Genomic DNA, 23,143 nt, shown 5'->3' on the forward strand with positions numbered 1-23,143 from the left:
TTGTTGAGGAATATTAATATCTACCAGTTGACTTCAATAATTCATGGAGGGCTTCCAATTTCTATGAAAGAAAATTTTCAACATTGTCCTCCTGGTATCTCTGAGATGGAGTACAAATAATAAGCCACTAATTAGATCACTCCCAAAATATATGTAAAAACAAACAAACAAACAAACAAACAACAAAAACAAAAAAAGACAACCAATCCACATCTTGGTAGTAATTCTTTTTTTTCCTCCCCTACTCCAAGTCCTTAGGTATAAATATCAGTGACTTAGCATTAGTGCCTCTTCTCCTAATATCCATTAACATCTAATAGAGAAAATGAATATTTGAAGTCTGGTTATTGCCTCATAAAATACAGAGTACATTTGACTGCCGTGCCTAATGCAAAATAATGACTACTGCTTTCTCTACAGTAAAAAGAAAAAGAAAAAAAATCTCATGAGAGCAAAAATGGTTGTTGTAATACTAACATGCCTTCAAAACCAAAGTAGACATAAGAACTGTCACCTGTGGCCATCAATTATCATTGAAAACATCTCTGTACATGTGTGCACTTTTGGTAACTGGAAGAGAGACTATCAAAAAGTCTTGGTTTAAAGAAGATCAATAATTCATGTTTTTCTTCCTTATCGAGGTTTTTGTGTGGGTTTTTTTTTTGTTTTTGTCTTTTTGGTTTTTTTTTTTTTAGTCTCTAGTAGTAGCTGGTTATTTGGCAAGAACTGTTCTACACATGAAAAAGAAAATGAAACTAATTTGAAGAGATTTTCATCTTCCCTTAAGTATTTCTGTTAAGGTGGCTTGAATTGCTTATTGATAGTTCACCTCCTCCAATATAGTTTTGAGGATTAAAAAAGATCTGATCTCAAATTGTAAAACAAATTGCAGAAAAAAGACATGATAGTTTATCGCCATCTGTTGTATCACTTTGGGCTGCAGCAGCAGTTCACCTTCTTGCCACCTGAGTTGTTTATCCTTGATTGTCAGAAAGCATTTTCTGTGTATTTCATATGTTCCCTATGTTTTAGTTCTGTCTTCGGCATGAATCATTTGGAAACTAGAATTCTCAGTTTGTGCTTGCTGTCGTCTCTCCCCGCAGCAGGCCTCTCCCTTTGAGGCACACTTTCTGACGGGCTTAACCCACACATCTGTTCCCCTCTCTAACGTAATACGTCCATTGTACCTCCCATGGTTGTACACTAGGCCTATTTCCACTTTACAACTAGATTCTGTAACTATAATGTTGCATTTTAGGTTTTATCTGAGGACCGTTCCTCAGATAAACATAGCCTAATAAGAACCATTCATTTCTCTTTTCTGGAACCTTTTGTTCCACATGAATTCCGACGATGGCATTTCTGCCTCCAATGGTGAGACTTTTCTCTGACTGGTTGTGTGACCTTAGGCAAGTTGCTTAACTTGTTTGGGTCTCAGTTTTTTCATCTATTGAAAAGTAAATCTCTCCATCATAGGGGGTGTGCAAATATTGGATGAGGTGACTTGTAACCTACCTAGAGTAGTACCTGACACCTCTCTACGAAGGCCGAAGGCCGTTTGTTCATTTTACTTTCTTTGTTCTTACCTCCCAGCAGGGGGTCTAAGTGGGGATGGGTTATTCATCAAGCAAAAACTAGTCTTTCCTTACCCAAAGCCAGTAGTGCTCTCTTCCAACCTTCCCACTCCGATACATTTCTGCATCAACCCTCCTTCGTGCATCTTCAGTTCCTTGGGCCTGCAAAAAATGTTTGTCTCAATTAACCAAATAAAGAAAAGAAAAAGGTGAAGAGAAGCCTCTTTGTTACCTCTGCTTTTCTTAAAGTTATCTGATTTCTCCTTCATTTAGCCAATAAACTTCTTCGAAAGAGTCATTAGTTCTACTTTAGCACCCCACACCCAGTGGTCCACAGATGCTTACCAACCAATACTTCATCCCACCATTCTTTCGACTTCACTATTTTATACTGCCTTTAATTAAAACTCAGTCTTTAGAAATACAAATAAGGATATCCTTGAATTGCAGAAACATCCAATAAAAATATAATGCAAGCCACATATGTGATTTTAAATGTTCTAGTAGCCACATTAATAAAAGTGAAAAAGAAACATTAAAAAAATAAAAAGCTTCATAAAAAGTGAAAAGCAATAATATATTTTGTTTAATACAACATATCTAAAATAGTATTTCAACATTTAATCAATACAAACATTCTTAATGAGATATTTTCATTGTTTTTTAATATTAAGTCCATGAAATCTGCTGTGTATTTTATACTTAGAGTACATCTCAATTTGGATTTGTCACATTCTAAGTACTCAGTCGTCATATGTTAGTGGCTATCAGATAGGACAGTGCAGGTCTATACTGAGTTTTCCTGGCATCATTCTTTATAATGTCTAAGACAGGTCTTGGTTTTCATTGAATAGCCTTGATTGCTTCTTTGCATCTTTGCTGATTTTCCTTCTCTTTCTCTCTGTCTTCATTCACCCTATGACAGCTATTCTTCCTCCCCTCCATAAAAAAAATCAGCCTCATTCTTTCTCTACTTTAGTTCTATCTCCTCTGAGCACATAGAATATCATGTCGAACCAGTGGAATGACCATGAACACAATGCTTAGGTCAAGCTGAAGGTTGGAACTGGGAGGAAAGGAAAAATATTCTCATTTTCCTCTGAAACTATCATTGCTCAGACTCATTTCCAGCACATACTCTATATGCTTTTTGTTCTTCTTTACTTTCTATAGCCCACCCTCAATCCTTGGCTCATGTTTTCATCCTTTTGCAGGGACCATGTTCTATAGAATGTCCTGATGTGTCATTTACTGTACTTATCGCTCAGGCTTTTGGAAAGCAGCTGATATAAATTAAATTCTTATAAAAAGTTCTCTTGGAATGCAGCTGTCTGCAGTAGCTACACATGGGACGCAATGACTGATTTACTAGGTGGCAGAGTATTATGGCTGACATGTTCTCAGTTATTTAGGGTGTCTTGCTTTTACATCAGAAGAACTCAGAGTCTATTCTGTGTGCATCCATCCCTCAGCACACACAGTAAATCTGATCTAAGAAGCTGCTCATGTGTGTGAATATCTCATGATGAGATGTAACACTCCCATGACAAACTACTTTTGAGTTTTATGCCAACTTGTTTTTATGTTTCTTTCCACAGTGCATTTGATAGTAAAAATGTATAGATCTAGAAAGGCAACTTGCTTAACAGGCAGGTATGTGATCAGTATAAATGGAATGCCACCATAGATCTTTAACTGCATTCTCTCATAGGGAATTGTACTACCATGCAGAAATAGTATCCTTTGGAGGTTGAAATAGTATTTGCCAAATCTAGGGATGAGGTCAGTAGATACTTTTTAAAAATCAAAACAAGTCATTCTTTCCCCGCTTTCATCACCACTGGCATGTGCTAGATGACAAGTCTTTGACTCAGGAAACTAAATAGTTTTATCTGAGAGTTCAGGCTTCTCACCTGTTTTTAGAGATTAGTGAACACCTGTTTGAACCCATTTTTTGTTCACTTGGATTCTATACTAGCTTTCCCTATTAAAACATTCTTGAGATTTCTGAGTTCTTCTCGCTTTAGCTAAGAGTAAATAAAACCTTCTCCCAGTACTCCCAGTGCTCTCTTAAAGTTAGTTATATTTATGATCCGTTTTTCTTTGATGAAACCTTTAAATCATTCCTCTGGTGGTGTTTTTATATGGGCTTACTGTACCTTTTGTGAGAAATTATTTTTATAAAATTAAATAAATGAAAAAATTTTATAGCTTTTGATAAAATACTCTCCTTGTGTTCTAACATGCACATTATGCATATCAAATAATTCTAATACCAGAAAACCATACTATCTTTAAGTAATTGTAAATACATGAACAGGATTCTTTAGATATGGAGACTGGCTAACAGACTGCCAAATATTCTGAAGATAAGGAGGCGTACTTCACATAAAAACTGTGACAGGGTCATCGTTATTCTTTTCTTTGCACAATGGCAGCCTAAAATGACGATTAATGAAGATTGCCAATTAGCAGAAAGCTGGAAAGACCTCTTACACCAGATTACTACCTGGTCCATGCTAGAAAATTCTAAGCATTGGTCTCAAAACCAGCTTTGTGATATCAGCCCTATAATGGTAACGGAATGTTTTATTCCAGGTAACCCTTCATTCAAATTCTGTGTAGTGTGTGTGTGTGTGGTGTTGGGGGAGGGGAGTGTACGATTATTGTGTGGAGCTTCAGGACCAACCTAGCTTTCTCCTTGACCACCTGCTTCAAACATTTCTCTAAGTTATAGGAGTTCAAAGAAATCTTGAGACTGTTGTAAGCAAGACAACTTAGGCAGGAGAAAGACATAGTATATAGTGTTTGGGCAATGCCCACCATTTTGGATGGGCTGCCGGGTTAATTTTTCAGGTTTGAAGTGATTCCCACTGATGCCCAAGGCTGTAACATTTTAGGTTACCTAAGGATGGCAGCATGACACAGTGCAAAGATCATGAACTTTGAACTAATGTAGGTTTGGGGGCAAATCCTTGTTCTGCCCCTTCTATATGTGCCTGGATAAGCTATTTAATCTCTCCTCATCTCTACAATGATGATATCATATTGCTGTAGAGTTGTTGAGAGAAATTGAGATGATGTCCAAAAAGCAACTAGCAAACTGTCTAGCATGTAGTGAGCTCTTAGGAATCAGTAGATATGATGTGATCATGAAGATAATATTGTATAGGATTTAAGAGTAAAACTCCAAGTCTCTTTCCTTAATTTGGATAAGGAATCTGCATCCAGGGACCCCATGTCAACTTATGTTATAATTTTAAAATATGCTGTTTCTTTTGAGTCCTTTGCTATTTGTTTTAACACTATGTAAGGCATGTATTATAAATCAAGTCTAAATGAATGTGAGTCATGCCTTTAGCCATTTACCATGTCAACAGAATTTTAATAACGTCTTCATTTATTTTATGAATATTGATTTTTGCAATTGCAGCAAACAATATTTTTGCATTGTCTTTTTATAGTAGAAATATAATTCTACAGATGCTCTTTAATATCTTCATGTGAGTCTCTATAACTATACTCAGATTCATATTCTTATACAGGAAAGAAGATTTGTATTCTAAACCCATGCATGATTTACAGACTGCATGGGAATCTATTTTGGTTCTTCTTTGTTGGGAGATTTTGAATTATTTTCTTCATGCCATGTAATCTGAACTGATATATTGCTTTCATGCTTTTCAGGGATTATTTTGTTCTTTCTCTTAAGCATGTAGAAGTTGAATGAAAAAAAATTTTTAAAAATCATAATTTTTAAATAAATGAGATGAGGTTATATAAAGAGAAATTGAAGTAGTTTAAGTTTTAAAAGTTAAGAAAATATTTCTGAACTATTACTCATTTATTCTAATCATTTGAAATTTGATCTCTCTTTGTTGCTTTTTATTTAGGTTACTTGTTGGTTTCAGAAAACCATAAGAGATTTACGAGAGCAAAGTCTGGGTTCATCACTTTCAGACAATGAGGAACTAATTCGTAAGCATGAGGAACTGAAAATAAAAGCAAAGGTAAAAGATACATTAAACAATAATTGAAAAATGCATGGACTGTCCTTGAATATGCTTCTAAATGTAATTTAGAGGCTTACTAAAGACTCTCTTTGAATAACCCACTATTTACATAGAAAAAATCTGATAGCATTAGCTAATACCAATGCCTGCTGACTGTGCTTCTAGAATAATAAGGAACAAAACAACAGCTTCTACAAAAATAATAGCTATTTTTTTGAGTAGTTACTGTGTATCAAACACTGTAGTAAGAGATGCATTATCTAAGTTATCACAAAACACCTTAGGAGTAGGTATTATTTTCCTCTTTTTATGGATCAAAACAAACAAACTAAAAACAGAAACTTGGAGATGCAAGGTAAGTTTACCACTGTAATATATCTTGTCAGTGGCAGAGTTGGAATTTGATTACAGGTTTTACCTAACTCCAAGGCCCAAGTTCTTAAGCACTATACCCTGCTAACTTTCTAAAAAAATGTTTTTCTACACTGAGGTCTCATTATGCTATCACTTTTATGATTTAGGTATAGTTTACTGTTTCCATTTATAGTTGACTGCTTCCATTTACATTTCCCTAGTTCCTTAACTTGCTTCACATTCCTAAGTTTTGCAAAACATAATGGCTACCAGCCAGGCAACCACTTGTAGTTGTGTGACTGTGCAAAATGGAACGATGAGGTACTGAAAGCAAGAGGAACAGAGCATCCGTGCAGCAATACTTCCCTCTCCATTTGTCTTTTTACTTGGAAATTGACTCATTTATGCATGTGAAGTTTATAATTACTTTCCAAAGTTCTTTAGAGATGCCTCATTTTGGTTTGTCAGAAGACAAAAGTCCATTTGTAGTAGATTGAGCGGAAACAATGAATACTTTAATCAATATCAAGGCTTTGAGAACCTTTTACTATTAATATCTTGGGCAGCCGATAGTTTTATGTATAGCTAAGTCATCAAGCTCTGGAAAACAATGGGCCAACACTACTAGACAATGATTGGGAATACGGAAGACAAATCAAATAAATAACACACGTTCGGGAGGATGGGGTAGGGGAGGCAGTAGATTGCATTTATCTAGACTGAAATCTCTTCATAGGGATCACAATACTTTTGTTTGTTTTTTGCTTGTCTTTGAACATTGCAGTACACATAGGTATTCAAAGTGTTTACTTTGAATATTTGCTTACCTGATAAAGATGCAGTTACACAGACTGTTGTGACTGATGATATTTTAAGTTCTTTAAAATTTTCAGCATTTGGTTTTTTTGTTTAGGAATTTTTTTCATTGAAATTACACAATTTATTCTGTGTACGCCAAACTGAAATTTTATCAGTGAAAATTCTACCAAATCCCTAAATGCTAAGCACAAGAGATAATCCAAATTGTATAGGATGGTTGCTGCCTTTAAAGCAAACAAAAATGGTATATTTACATATTTTAGGCATATGTTGAGGTTATAGTCACTGTAACTGTAGACTTATGGTTTCTCACAGCCTCGAGGACAGTTTGGAGAAGAATATTTGTTAACATAACCTTTGTTCTAGTAGGTCATAGTTTATATCATAGTTTACAGTTTGCATTTGTAGCTCCAATGTGCATAAGAAAAAGCAAAGATATTCTTTCTATCATTATTCCTATGCTGCAGGCATAAGGGGTTTAAGAAATAAATTTTTAATAATATATATTTATTATATAAAGTACATTATAAAAAACTGAACTATAAGAAAAATAAAAGGAAAATAAAAATGAATCCTTAAACACAATGATAACCATTTTTAAGATGATCAATATTAATATTTTTGTGCACTCCCGTTCACTTTCCATACATAACCCTAGAAAAAAATAGCATTAGAGTTATGCTTTTTTCATTTATAACTTTATCAGAAATATTTTTCTGTTTAACATAATATCCTTTAGCTATAAAATCCTTTATTATATGGATGAATTCATATTGTAATATTATACATTTTGATTATCTATAGAAGCTAAATAATATGTATATACAAGCAAATATTAAAAAGGAGTATAAATTCCTGATAAACACCATTATGTTCCAGACAAGTCAACTGCTTCCTTTCAGGGCCCTGAGCCACTCAGGAACCAGTTGCAGATCTCATGAAGAATCTGCGTATTAAGGGTACTCAAATAAGTCATTTATGAGCTGAACTGGTTTTGGCAGCTAAGGCAGAGTAAACTATTTCTCTATGTCATCCTTGAGAAAAGGATATTGTTTGCTTTGCTGGGAGTTCCTTGAAGCAGTCTTTATGGTGTAAGACTTTCCATTCAAACTATGGATTTGTCTATGGAACCCTAGTCACAATACTTTCTTTAAAGGTTACCAAAATATTGAATAACTATTTAGGTTGGGTCAACCAAATAGAGATGGATATTCAAACACAACTTGTTGATAAAAAGGTTTTAAGATATTTGCCATCAATTCAGGACACTGAATACTCTATGGCAAGATAACTGGTTATTTAAGGCAGCAGGGGTCCCTGGATCATTTGGGTTGAGAGAGACCCCATCAGTGTAAATATAGAGAATGGTGTGGCACTCTCTTCTGGGGTGATCCAGGATGGCTTCTCAGAAGAATGAGGTTTGAGCAGACAGATAGGATATGAGCAGTTGGTTAAAGGTCCTAGCAGTATTTAACCCAGAGAAGAGAGACTGATGGGAATTGCTTCAGAAGTAACACTTAATCCACAGCCACTCCATAAGAAAGAAATGCTAACAATGCATGATCATTATAGGGAAGGAAACTTCCACAGCTTGGGAAATATAAGAGATTCCTGAGGCTGTGGAAGATGGGCCTAGGTGACCTCAAAACTTCCTTTAAGTTTCAGATTCTGTAAAGAAGACGTGATTTAGATTATAATATCAGTTGTGCTTGTTATATTTAAAGCAACATGAGTGTAAAAAACATCTTTTTAGAGCTGGCCAAAAGGAATGGGACAAGACTGGGGACATGGCAACATTTCTTAAAAGTGGAGACAGTATCTCACTCATCTTAGTATTCCCAGAACCTCGAACAGTGCCTGGTATAAAAAGGATGTTTGATTCATATCTGTTTATTAAGCCCTTTTAACTGAGAAGAAAAAAAACGTTCTTTTAGTTTATTTCTGTGATTCTCTGGTGGCTTTCGATCACTTAGCCACCTTTTATCTATCTATCCATTCATTATCTTTGTTTACTTATTTAAAAAAAACAACAACAACAACAACAAAATGTGGCCCTCAGAGTAAAGTAACACAACCTCTTTAATTCATTATAAATCTTGGTTTTTATTATTTCTCTTTTCATTCTCTTTCTCCCTCACATTCCCATCCTCACAGGCACTCACTCTAATGGGTTTTATATATGTCTTTAGACATATTTCCATTCCTAAAATGTATACAGAGTTACATGTTTTCAATTTGCAAAAATGGTATTAAGACATAGATCTCATTGTGTTTCTTCCTACAACACTACTTGCATCTAGTTTATATAGTTCCTTGTGTTCATATGGTAATACCTAGAAGCAGTATAACTTTGGAAGGTTCTACTATGTAGACATTGATATTCTACTTCTATACTTCATAATTTTAACTGCCTTCAATTTCTTTATCTCTTCCTAATACCTGATCTTTTGGTTCACTGATTCTTCTTTTGAACTTCTATTCAGCCCTCCTGTCGAGTTCTTTACTTTGACTATTACATGTTTCATGCCCAATCCCTCACATTGATTCTTTTTTATAACTGTTTTTTCCTCCATCTTTCTAATATCCTTCTTTATATCTTAAGGTATACTTTATTTCTATATTAAACTTTGTGTCTGTCTAGTACATTAATGTTACTTCCTCTGATTTAGATTATTTTAGTGTGTCGTTTATGCTCATCAGATGTTATTTTTCTCTGTGAGTTAATATTCCATTGGTATTCCAGCAGTTTTGACTGGTAAGTCTTGGAAGATATGAAAGCCAGTGCTCTAACTTGTCCCTTTCTGTATGAATTGGTGAGAGGACAGGGTGCCCCTGAGTGCAGAGAGCACCTATTGTTACAATTATGGCTCAACCATTCCTGGTTTGCTTCAGACACATACACAGTAAGGGACCCATTGGAGAACCTCCCACAGATTAGATTCTGAACTCTGGCTTTGTTCCAAGACCCATTTTCCTGGGTTATATTTGATCAAGCTCACATGGTGGAGAGTTTGAGAGGGCCTACTAAGATACAGGGCAGGTTGCTTACTTCTCATATATTAGCTCTCTACTGGTAAAATGCCAGGATTATCCTGAAGTTGTTTCTCCCTCCCCTCTGGCTTATACTGGACTGGGCTACTACCTTTTATCCTGAAAAGATCCATTGACAGATAATGATGATGCAAGTGGGGAGAGAAAGCATCACACCCAAAAAGTTCTTTCCTGGCTTATCTCCTGTCTATTGCAATAAGTTGCATCTATATGGGAAAAAAAAAAAAAAAAAACAGTTTGAAATTCCAGCTACATTACTCACTATGCAGTCTTGGGTACATTTGACCCTCACCTGTACGAAGGAACCAGCCGTTGTTCCTCAATTAGAGTTTCCTCATTGAAAACTCAATTAGAAAATATTTGTGAAAACATTCTAATAGTGACTCTAAAAAATACTGTTTCCTTTCCCATCCATGATGTAAACATTTAAAGAGTTTTCATCTGTGGTTTTTCAAAAATCTCATTTCTTGCTGTTAAAGAAGGGTTTTATTTTTATATGCCCTTAAACAGGAAGTAGCATATTACATTTTGGACTTCTATTTGGGTCTTGGTATGAGGAGAATAAGGGGGAATGTTCCTTTCAAATGAGATTTGACATAGAAATAAGGGCTCAAACTGGGGATTCATTAGTGAAACTCTTATAAATAATCTGGTAATGCAGGGAAAGTAGGTGTTTCTGCTTCCTACAGCTTAATCAAATAGCAGGAATGGTTTTGTGTTGCTTGTTCGTCTATTCTGTAAATTCTTTCTAAATAAACTTTGAAAATGCTTATATCATTTTTTACTGAAATGCATTCAAATAAGAAATATGGTAATTTTTGTGTCTCAATAAATGTAATACCTTATTCAGAATGTGTTGAAATAATTGAACTAAAGGATTTTTAACATAACCTTTGACTCTGAGTCATTGTACTAAATTATACTTTCTTTACTAAATATGAAAAATTGATTTCCTTTTACATATGTAACAGATAAAGAAATAGCAGACATAAATGATTATAAACCACCCTTTGGTTAAGAACCTTAAATACTCTTAGATTTTATCTGTATCAGTTTGATGCCCCAAGGCATGAATTTAACCTTTGGAGCTCAGAGTCGATTGTAGAATGTATTAAAGTAATATGTAAACAAACAGTTTCATATTATCTCATTTGAGGAGGCATAATCATTCCTTCTTCCACACATCAGAAATAATGTTCATAAAAGTGCCTTCAAGAACCAACTTTTACTTCTTTTGGGAGAGATACTTTTCCTCTTCTAATTTGAGTCCAGTGATTGGGGGCCTGCAAATTAACTGACAGTAAACATTAACAGGAATAAAGACAAGCTTTATTTTCACACATACACATGGGAGCTCTCAGTAATGGAAAACTTGTGGAATAGCCCAAAGTACAGGTTTATATATATCAGCTTAATGAAACAGGGAGTTTTGGGGCCTCGATGGGAGAATATGGAAGGTTCTCTCAGATGTTTTACTGCTAATGGAATGGGCACTCTATCTCTTTCCTGGCTAGAAGTTTCCCAGTGGGAGGGTTTATGAATGCTGACTTTTCACTTCTTGGTACAAAGAGTCAGTCTTCTTTCAGTCAGGAAACTGCCTGAGAAGTGGGTAAATAGCAGCTGTATTTTCAGGAGATGCTGCTTAAGTTTAGGTAATATTTCTTTCTGTGATAACTGATTGTTCAGATGTTTTCAGTTTAAATTAATTTTTTATACCATCATGGTGTGCTCTTAATCCCTTCACTTCCTTATCTTCAGCCCTTGGTTAAGTTCAGGCCCTTTTTAGCTGGTGCACACTAGAATCATCTGGGGGCTTTGTAAAAATACTGGAATCTGGATCTCATCTCATGTTCAGAGATTCTGTGTAGTTTGGGGCATCAGGATTTTTTTTTTTTTTTAATTCACTGCCAATCTTAAACTGTTAACATTTTTATAAAAAAAAAAAAATTCAGATTTCCTGCTCCTTCTAAAAATACTGGAACATCTGTCAATATCAGGCTCACTTTTCCGTATAGACATAGCAGCCCTTGGCTAGAGCTCAGTGATAGTGATTTCCTTTAGAAAAGGTGTGTGCACTCCAGTTGCCACAGTTCCCATCATTCTTTATCAACTACCTCCCCTCCTACCTCTGCTCTACTTATTCACAAATGTGCCTGGCCCCTGTAAGCATTTGGATTTGAGATGTGATAGGCAATAAGGTATCATCCAAATGTAGTAGTACTTTAAACGGATTTGCATTTTAGAAGGTTACCTTGGAAGCAGTGTGAATGATAAGAATAGGAGGGAGTGAAATTAAAGGCATGAAAATCACTTAGAAAACTAGCAGTTTGAATGAGAGTGACTTTAGGTGGAGCATGATGTCTTTTGAGATGGTGGTAATTAATCCCCCTTTTAATGGTTTAAAGGCAATTTATAGCCTTGTTATTCAGAGTGGGCTCCTAGAAGTCAGTAGCAGAAGCATCTGGGAGTCTTAAGAATGCAGAATCTCAGACTCTACCCACCAAACCTGTTGAGTCAGAATCTGAATTTTAACCCAGAAAGTTTAAATTGACACTACAGTTTAAGAGCCACTGACTTAGAGGTTTTTCCCATACATTTCATGTATGTTCATGTTCTTAATTTTATAGATGAATATATAAAGACTTTATACACATAGTTCGAGTAATAATAATCTTTGAAGTTCTAGGACAGAAGCAAGTTGAAAATAGTGTATAGAAATGTCATCTTCAGTGTTTTAATATAGTAGAATTCACATTCCTCAGATTCAAGATTAAAACCATCTTCTATGATTCATCATCTAATCCGATTTTCCAAGTCAATGAAAATATTTTCCAGTTGTTGCTGAGTGATTTTATAAATTGGATTTATGATCTTGGCCTCAAATTCCTTCAGATAACATCATTTGGAGATCTTAAAAAATACCAACATTAGGTCCCACGGAATCTTTATTCTGAGGAATAAATCGTTTAAAGTTACAAAATATTTATAACTGTGAGATAGAAAAGTAGAGCAGACTATCTTACAAGTTTATTGAATAATTTAAATGCATAATTATCATCAGAACCACTACAAGAAAGTAGCTCTTTAAAAATGTTTATCATTTTATTTTTCTGATTATATAATACATCTCAATTTTGGAAAAATTAAAAAATACATAAAACGAAAGAAAATTAAAATGACTCATGGTGCATGGGTATGTATGGTAATGGGAAGGGAATATAAAGCATATAATATTGAGTATTTTAAAATATATGTGTATATATACATTATATGTGTGTATTTAAATATAAAATTGTACATTTGTTGTTTTGTAGTGTGATTTTTCCAATCAGCATTACATCATAAGCATTTCTCTATTCAAATGCATATTTTAAATATTTAAAAAATGATGCATGTTATTAAACCCTGTAAATATATTAGATGTTATTTGAGGCAGCAATTCATAGTATCTCAGGATATGGCAGTGGAGTGAATGGTTCACTCCCAGGGCCTGGAGTTAAATCTCTGCATCTCTGCTTTCTTCTGATGTACCCTTGGGCAAATTTATTGTATTTGAACCTGGATTCTCTCCTTTGTGAAAGAGGATAATAATTGTATCTAATTCATATAGTTATTAATAACTTATGTTATGGATTAATTATGTTCTCATATCACATTACTTAACACTGTGCCTTGCACAACATAATACAGAATTTTTCTTTTAGATGGAGGTAAAACAAATATAACATAAAGTTTACCATTAGTGACTTTTTAGTATATGTACAATGTTGTATAATTACCACCATTATCTAGTTCCAGAACATTTTCATGACCTAAAAAAGACCATACCCATTAAACAGTCAATCCGTTTCTCTCTCAATCTATTACTAGCTTCAGCCCCTGACAACCACTAATCTGCTTTTTGTCTCTGTGGATTTACCTATTCCAAAAATGCCAATATGGCTTCTTTCACTTAGCATGTTTTCAAGGTTCATCTGTGTTGTAGCATGTGTCAGTACATCATTCCTTTTTATGGCTGAAAATATATTCCATTGTATGAATATACCACATTTTGTTTATCCAGTCATCAGTTAATGGACATCTGGGTCGTTTCCACCTTTGGGCTATTGTGAATATTGCTGCTTTGAACATTCACATTGAAATTTTTGTTTGAACATGTTTTTAATTTTTTTGAGTATATACCTAGGAATGGAATTGCTGGGTCATATGATATTTCTATGTTTAATTCATTAAGGAATTACTATACTATTCTCTATAGCAGTTACACCATTTTATGCTTTCACCAGCAAGGTACAAGCATTCCAATTTATTCACATCCTTGACAAAAACTTATTTATAGCCATCTTAGTGTGTGTGCGCTATATCACTGTGTTTTTTTATTTGCATTTCCCAAATAACTAATAACTAATAATGTCAAAGATTTTTTCATGTGCTAGTTGGCCATTTGAATATCTTCTTTGAAAAAATGTCTATTAAAGCTGTTTGCCTATAGTATCTTTTGATGAACAAAAGTTTTTAATTTTGATGAAGACCAATTTACCAGTTTTTAATTTTGTTGCTTATGCTTTAGCTCTTTCTTATATTTAGGTTTTTGCTTCATTAATGAGGTATAGGTCTAACTTCAATCTTTCACATATGGATAGCCAATTGTTCCTGCACAATTTGTTGAAGAGACTTTTCTTTCCCCATTGAATGGTCTTGGCATCCTTATAGAGAGTAATTGACAACATACACAAGATTTATTTCTGGATTCTCGCTTCTATTCCATTTATCTATATATCTATCCTTATGCCTCTACTACATTGTTTTGATTACTGTACTTTTTGTAGTAAATTTTGAAATCTGAAAGTGTGCTTTCTCTAACTTTGTTCTTTTCCAAGTTTGTTTGGCTACTCGGGTTCCCTTGCAATTTGACATATTAGGATAATAAACTTCTCCATTTCTTCAAAAAAAGGGCATTGAGATTCTGATAGGGATTGAACTGTGTCTGTAAATGACTTTGGGGAGTATCGTCATCTTAACAATATTAAATTTTTTGGTTCATGATCACAAGATATCTTTCCATTTATTTAGGTCTTCTTTAATTTTTTCAATAATGTTTATAATTTTCAGTGTATGGGTTTTACATCTCTTTGGTTAAATGTATTCCTAAGTATTTTATTCTTTTTGATGTTATTGTAAATGAAATTGTTTCCTTAATTTCCTTTTCAGATTGCTAATCTATAGAAACACAACTGATTTTTGTTTATTGACCTTGCACCCTGCAACTCTGCTAAATTGTTATTGGCTCAAATATTTTTTTTCTGTTTTTGAGTTCTTTAGCATTTTCTTTATATAAGATCATATCTGAAAATTTCCCTGTCCATATTTATTCGTCTCTGGATCATCTGTCTAATTGTGAAAAGTTATTTTTTCAGTGAATTCTAGACAAGAGCTTTTTAACCTATAGCGCATTCATGAATTACTTGGGGATCTTAAAACGCAGATACTGAATCATCAGGTCTGAGGTAGGGCCTGAGTGTCTGCATTTTAACAAACTTCAATGTAACGTTGGTGCTGTTGGCTTTGGGACTGTCGTTTGGGTAACAAAGGTTATGAAGGAAAGAACTGCAGAAGACAAAAGAAAGTTAAATGATGGAGTTGATATATTGGGTCATTATAAGAACTTGGAAGATTTAAGTCTAAATAAAGCTTTGAATCTCTTAAGGTGTGGACACGATTGTCTGAGTTTAGTACTTGATTTCTTTTAATTGTTTGCATTTATTCCTAGACCCATTACTCAGGTAATTGAAGATCAAAAAACAAATATTTAATTTTTCTGATTTTTCCTTTTTAAGAATAGAAATATTTCTTCACAAATAGTTACATAAACTACTTAGTACAAAAGGAGCTACTTATAGATCTTTTGGGCATTTCAGGGAGTGCATAGCAGTATCCAGAGTTCTTATAATAATTTTTGAGTTACCTAAATATTTTCTAAGTGCTTCACAAGCATTGTTGAACTATTTTCTTATTGCAGCACATATTAGCCTGTATAAAGAAGCCAACTATTCTGCTACTTGAACTTCTATTACACCCCCAAATTTCTTCACTAAAGGTATGTTAAAAATGTCCACTCCAAAACATATTACTACAGTAAATCAGATCACACCATCTCTGATGATTATAAGGAAAACCTATAAAAGGAAGCACAGTTTGTTTCTTTGACAATGCTTCATTTAATTAAAAAAATAAAGTGGGGTCTGAATCTAAAATATCTCAAGGCAGAAATTAAGTGAGTCTCCAAACAGTAAAGACACCTACATTAGTTCATTTCGATTCCTGTCTTCATTTTAGTGAATCATTTGTTTTACTTGTCTGATTTTTTAATGAACTTCCCAATTAAAAACAGATGTAATTTTTCACAGAACATAAATTAGAAACAATTCCATTACTAACAGGCAAAATATGTACAAATAGTATTGAATTCTCCTGCAAGCGTTGGGGAAAAGTTACAAAATAGTGGCATTTTCCATTGGTAACCCTAACTTGTAGGTTAATTTAAAGCTTAGAAAACCATATGCTTTCACTTCCAAGGGAAATTTGATTTAAAAAGTCCTTCAGAAAAATTTATGCCTGTCTAAGAAGGTGATGAGTTAAGAAAACAAATAAAGAATGTTATACTTTATGATCACTAGGTTTAAAACTACCTGCTGTCACTTTGCATACAGAATCTTCACCAGCTCATTAAGTTTTAATGCTTAGAAAAAGTTTCTCTCTTTGTTTTTTTAGTCATGATTTTTACAAAAATTCTTCACACACAATCTCCTTCTTCTCCTCCTCCTCTTCCTTCTCTTCCTCCTCTTCCTGTCACTTGTCAGCCCTGAAATGAAAATTCCCACAAAGCATGACTTTTTATAGCTTCTATTATTACAACTCAAGGTAATATTGCTATCATAATAGTCCTAGTGAAATTGAATCTACTTGAAGTGGGCACGTGAGAAGGCATTTTCTTATGGCTTTACATAGCCACCCCCTAAATCCCTATGACCTTCCCGTGCTACTTCTGTATCCATTTGCTGACATTCTATGCTGTGGCCTTAGAGTTCCTTGATGTTTTTGACTCCAAATGCCTTCACTTTAGCTTCCCACTCTTGTGGCCACTCTTGGTCTGTGGCATCACCCCACATTGCTCTCATCACACCTGCCTCTCCTTTCATCTTTTTCTGTTCAAAGCTCTTTGTGAGTAAACTCAGTCACTCATTTTCTGTTTCTTTCTACTTCTGAAGAAGATGAAACCATTAGAATAATTTTTCTGATTATATCTACTTAAAAAGTAATCGATCTATTATCAGTAAGCCTTACAAATTTCTTTCTCTATCATCTGTTAATTCTCTGTTCCATTCCCCATAACAACCAGTCCAAAATGTTCATGCTTTTTTAGAAATTCTCAACCAGGCCTTACTCTCAGAGGCACTTACTCATACAAAGTGAAATGGCTTGACTTTTTCTTTTCTCTGCCTTTTTTCATTCTTCTCCCATTTACTTTCAATTCCCCCCCTTTCTTTTTTTCTTTTCTTTTTTTTTTTTTTTACAAATTTAAGCCTTTATTCACTTTTCTAAATTCCACCCTTCCCATCTCTTTATTTTGTCGCTTTTCATTCTTCATATCTCACTTTTTAGTCATTCTCTCTTTTTCCTTCAATTATAGTTTAGTCTTTTGCAAAATCAAAAACAAAAACATTGCTGCTCAATCCTTAAGGCACTATTCCATCCTTTTCTTGACTATTGTAATGGATCGAATTGTGTCCTCCAACATTCATATGTTGAAGTCCTAACCTCTCAGAACATGATCTTATTTGGAAATAGGGTTAATCTCAGGTGTAATTAGTTAATATGAGGTCATTAGAGTGGACCCTAATTAAATATGACTTTTAAAAAGTGGAAATTTGAACAGAGGCAGACATACATAAAGGGAAGATAATGCAAAGAGACACAGGGAGAAGGTGGCCATCTGCAAAGCCAGGAGAGAGGCCTGGAGTGGGTCCTTCTCTCATAGCCCTCAGAAGGAGCCAACCCTGTCGACACTTTGATTTCAAACTTCTAACCTCCGGACCATGAGAGAGTAAATTTATGTTGTGCAGGCTATCCAGTTTGTGATATTTTGTTAAAACAGCCCTAGGAAACTACTTCATTTTTTTTGCCTCCTTGGCTTCTCTCTGCTTCTCCACCCCCAAGTCCTTTACTGCATTATAAGAAGCTGCTCTGTCTGAAGTAACTGATGACTTGAAGCCCTCTGTGCATTTGGGCTCTGAGACACCACTTTCTCCAGTTCTCTCATCTTTGGGATGCCTCCTACATCTCTCTCAATGGCATCTCTTCCTCCATTTTCTGTCTGTGTATAATGCTTGATCATTGTCTCTTTTCTCATTTCATACATTCTTCAAATGGAGTTATCTAATCCCATAATGACAATATTAGTTTTATTTTGATAATTTCTAGACTTTTTAAAAAATTTCCAACCATATATCTTTTCTCAATTCTAGTCTTTTTAGAAATTTCTATTGAAGATTTACACACAGATTTTTTACGAGCACTTTTAACTCAACTAAAATCATTACTTTTCCCTTCAAACCTTCCCCTGTTTTCTTTCTTGGCTAAAGACACTGCAGTCCTTCAGCCTCAGGTTAGAGATATTTCAAGGTCCCAGTAGAGTCTTCATTGTTTCTCACCCTCACTTTGATCACCTCTCAGTTTTAGTTCATTCTTACCTCTTTATCTCCTTCTCATCTTCTCTAGGACCACCACTTTAGTATGGGTTCTCAGAATCTCTGACAGAAACTAGTACAATTATATTGTGTAGTAAATCTGAGCCTCCAAACTATAATATTTACATGAAATATTGCTTGTTTGTTTTTTAAATATTTTTCTTTTTAATCAAAATAAGCCTGATTCTGAGATTCTGTCCTCTAACTGGAGAGACATTCAATCTCCACTGTTATTTCAGTCCCCTTCCTCCAGTGTTTTGCGAGTGTTGCTTGGCCCATACAGCAACAGAGCACTGGGGAAGCCACTCTGGTCATTAGTTCACTCTGATTCCCTCTGAAACAATCTTTGTCTCCTCCTGTTCGGACACTGCAGTTTCAGCACCTCTGCTGCTCCCGTGCCCATTTGGGGTCCCAGGCTGCCCTTATTGCCAGTCTCCTTGGAAGGAACACAGAGTCATCCCCACAGAAGCCTCATGGCACTGTCCCGAGAAGATCATGCATCTTCACACACCTCACTGCTGCTCCTGCTGCTTCCTTCTGCCAGCACTCAGCTCCACAGAGCTGGGCTCCTGGCCCCTTCCAAACCCACAGGAAAACTCCCACCTGAGGGCCTTCACTCCAGCTGTACCCTCTTCCTGGAAAGCTCTTTCTCCAGAGACTCACTTGGCTCACCCCCTCCCCATCTTTACTTAAATCTCCCTACTAAAAGAGACCTACCCAGCCTACCACATTTAACACTGCACATAACTCCCCCACTGCATGGGACCCTCATGTCTTCTAACCTGCTCTGCTTGTCTTTATTCTACAGCTTTATCACCTTCTAGCAAACTAGATAATTTATTGATTTATCATGTCTACTACTGCAAAACAGAATAAAATACATGGTGCACCACCACTATCATTAACACTGAGCTCCCCTTCACCCCACTAATATATTCACTGGTCTAGATACTAGTTTAAAAGAATGCTTGGCATAGAATAGGGCTCCCCAATAAATACTTGTTGATTAAATGAACAAATGACTACTGAAAAGTTTTTGTTAGTCTTACAAACGGGATATTTGTTAGAAAATATAATTGATATTGTTGTTATGTAGGAATGTTATAGATTTTTCTTATCCTGCAACTTTGGTGAACTCTTTATTGATTTAAATTATTCTTCTAGATTTTCTTGGGTTTTATATGTAGAAAATCATACATCTACAAATAATGGCAATAATATTTCATCTTTTCTATTTCTAATACATTTATTTGTTTAGTCAAATTAGACCTTCAGTAAAATGAAGACTAGTAGCAGCAATAGTGGCCATCTTTGTCTTGTTCTTGACTTTAACAGAATGCTTCAAATGCTTTATCGTTAAGTATGATGCTTCTCTAGTTTTTTGTTTTGTTTTGTTTTTCACATCTATTTTTTGTCACATTTTTGATTTTTAAAAAAATTATGAATGAACGTTGAATTTTATTAATCCTTTTTCTGCATCTATTGAGATTATCATATGGTTTTTCTTTTTTATTTTGTTTATTTGGTGAATTACATTTCTTTGTCAATATATTATATTTACTTTTTCATGGTTTAAAAAAATTAAAAATGTATAAGGCCTGTAATTAAAAAAAAAATTTCTTTTTTGTCTCTATTGCCACCTACCTGATCCCCACTCCATCACGCCAAATGTCATCACTGTTTTTAGTTTCTTATTACCTGCCTAGTGTATTTGTGTTATATGAACAAGTACAACTATTTATTCTTATTTTGTCCTTTTTTTACCTCATTGGTGGCCTACTAAGCTCACTGTTCTGCATCTTGTTTCTTTTACTTGGTTATCTTTCCATATTAGTATATAGGCAGTTTTCTCATTCTTTTGTTATTGCTGCTGAATATTCCATTGTATGAATATATTTATTTAAACTTATTGACTTTTTAGATTGTTTTCAAAGATTGAGTTTTTTATTTTCTTTGTTTAATAAGATTTTTTTCCTTAACTTTTTATTATTATTTATTATTAACTTTATTAAATATTTTTCCTTAAATTTTTATTTTAAAACTCCACAGCAAATTTGAAAGAATAGTACATTGATTGCCCATATCTACTTCACCAATCGTTAAAATTTTTTCACATTTCCTTTCTAGCTCTCTGTGTATTTACATATATGTACTTTTTCCTGAATCATTTAAAAATAAGTTGTAAACATCTTGTATTTCACCGTAAGAATGTCAACACATATCTTCATAATAAGGGTGTTTTCTTCCATTACTATAAACAATTAATATACCTAGTAAATCTAACATTGACACAATAATATTTCCTGTTATATAGTTCATTTTCAAATGTCTTCAAGTTGTCCCAAATTGAGGATAATGCATTGCATCTGATTGTCATGTATGTTTTTTAGTAAGACTCTTCTGGTTTGGTTTGTGTAATAATTTATTTCCCTATATAGTTCTCTTTCTCTTATGTGGGCATTTTATTCTCCAGCCATTGCACAAGTGCAGGCTTATCTCTCCATTTTGTCTTTAGTTCTATTCTATTCTAGTTCACCACACTCCCCTTTAGTGAATGGTGTTTCGTCTTCAAAAACTCTCTCTAAAGAATGTTATTCACAAATCTGTCTTCAGTCCTGGCCATTGTTTTCGGGTCCTGACCAGCTTTCTTTTAAACATTAGCCCGTGGACTGACCATTCAGTCTCCACCCCAACTCTACTCCTCTTTTGCCTAGGTGACTCCTACCCATTTGTTTTAGGGTCAGCTCAGATATCACTTCTGATAATAAACTTTTATTAATTTTTCAAATTAGATAGTTCCAGCTCTCTTAAGATTCAGAATCAGTCTCAACATCTCTCTCCTTATCTAGATGCTCTGGCTCGGGCTGTCTCTTCTGCTTGGATCTCCCCACCCTCGCCTTCTCCCCAGTCCCACACTATACTCACCAGTTGAAACTCCTGCCCATAATTAAAATCCTATAAGAGGGCTTCCTAGATGCCCCATTCAGAATGGGGCACTTGTTTTGTTTTTTATTTGAGCTTACAGTGGTCTCTTTTGTATTGCTTAGGTGTTCTTTAGAAGTGCTAAATGATGCTTTTTAGATTGTATCACATTCAGTGTAGAAGAGTCATAAACTGCCAAATTATTGAGTATGGAATAAGAGCACTGTGTATATACATAGTGATTAGCTAAAAACCAGCACCTATAAAAAGGGAGATGAGTTGAAGAGTTCTAGCCTTGACTGGATTTTGATAGTAGACAAGTAATCTTTTCCACATCATTATAAGTAAAGTTTTTTTTTCTATAATAAAGATATATGTAAGAATTATAAATATGGTTATAAAAAGTTTGGAAGAAAAATTAAAGATAACCATATATTTTGGGGAAAGCAAAACCTGATCAGTTTTATATCTTCTTCCAGCTGAAAACAAAACAAAACAAAACAACCTCTCTGCTTCCTTTTTAAATCAGCGGTTCCTTTGTCTGATACAATAATGTAAAGAAAGTACAAAGTAGAAAGAAATGCTTTGATTTCTTTATGAATCAAGACTAATAATATCCAACATTGCACCAGTGTTTTTTAAACTCATGACAGATTGGTGTATTAATCATTTAAGAATATAAAGATAAAGATTTTGTTTATTTGCCATTGTAAGAAAACAAGACCCTTAAATATGCTGTCTACAAGAGACTCACTTTAGACCAAAAGACATACATAGAAGGAAAAACATTTTTCATGGAAAAAAAACCCAAAAAACAAAAAAGCTAGAGTAGCAATATTTATACCAGACAAAATAGACTTTAAAACAAAGACTGTAACAAGAGACAAAGAAGAAACCAGTAATCCTATTTATGGGTATTTTTTTGAACACAATACTTCTTAAATTAATGAAGTAATTTGTAAAACTGAAATTAAATTATAGATTCTGGAGTCATTAATACAATAATATAATTTTTACAGTCAAAATAGTTGAAAAATTTAAAGTTAAAATTAATATTGTATAATCGCCCCTCTTCCCCATTTATTGGTATGACTACACAGAAACTTTTCTGGGTCTGTTGTTATCTATTCATTAAATATTTTAGAATATTCTAGTCCCGTGTTTCTAAAATTTGACTGATCATAAGTATTATTATTTATTCTTAATTTCAAATAATATGCTTTAGACTTTTAAAAATACATATTCTTCCACCCAACCAATAATAATTATAATTTGGTGGATGTGGAGTGGATATGCGAATATGTGTTTTAAAAAATTTTCCAGGAGATACTGATAGGCAGATTTAGGAGCCGTTATCCTAGTCTGTATCTGATGTTCATTGTGGGTAAATATATATGGATCTCCCTCCACCTTCTCAACTTAATCTATTTCATTTAGGGAAATCTTTACAATAAGTAAACATCAAAACCTAATAATTTTCCCACAGTTGATTTATATGTTGAGTTACCGACTGAGAACACTGATATAAACTGAGATCATATAGTCAGCCCGTGGCACAGTCTGACTGCAGACAGATTGTACTCGATGAAAATAATTTGGCTAGCTAGACTTCTACTAATTCTGATTAAAAATGGAAACAGCAAACTCCCCAAATATGAGTCTG

General features: G+C 34.2%; 1 protein-coding gene across 1 annotated transcript in view; it reads left to right on the plus strand.

The window, feature by feature from the left end:
- CCDC141 (coiled-coil domain containing 141) overlaps positions 1-23,143 on the plus strand; it is a 177,912-nt gene that overhangs the window by 71,642 nt on the left and 83,127 nt on the right. The window contains exon 9 of the mRNA XM_011356729.2: positions 5,468-5,584. Within this exon, the coding sequence (XP_011355031.1) occupies positions 5,468-5,584 (117 nt within the window). The remainder of the gene's footprint in view (positions 1-5,467; positions 5,585-23,143) is intronic.

This window comes from Pteropus vampyrus, unplaced genomic scaffold (assembly GCF_000151845.1).
Source record: "Pteropus vampyrus isolate Shadow unplaced genomic scaffold, Pvam_2.0 Scaffold2, whole genome shotgun sequence".
Taxonomy (NCBI): Eukaryota; Metazoa; Chordata; class Mammalia; order Chiroptera; family Pteropodidae; genus Pteropus; species Pteropus vampyrus.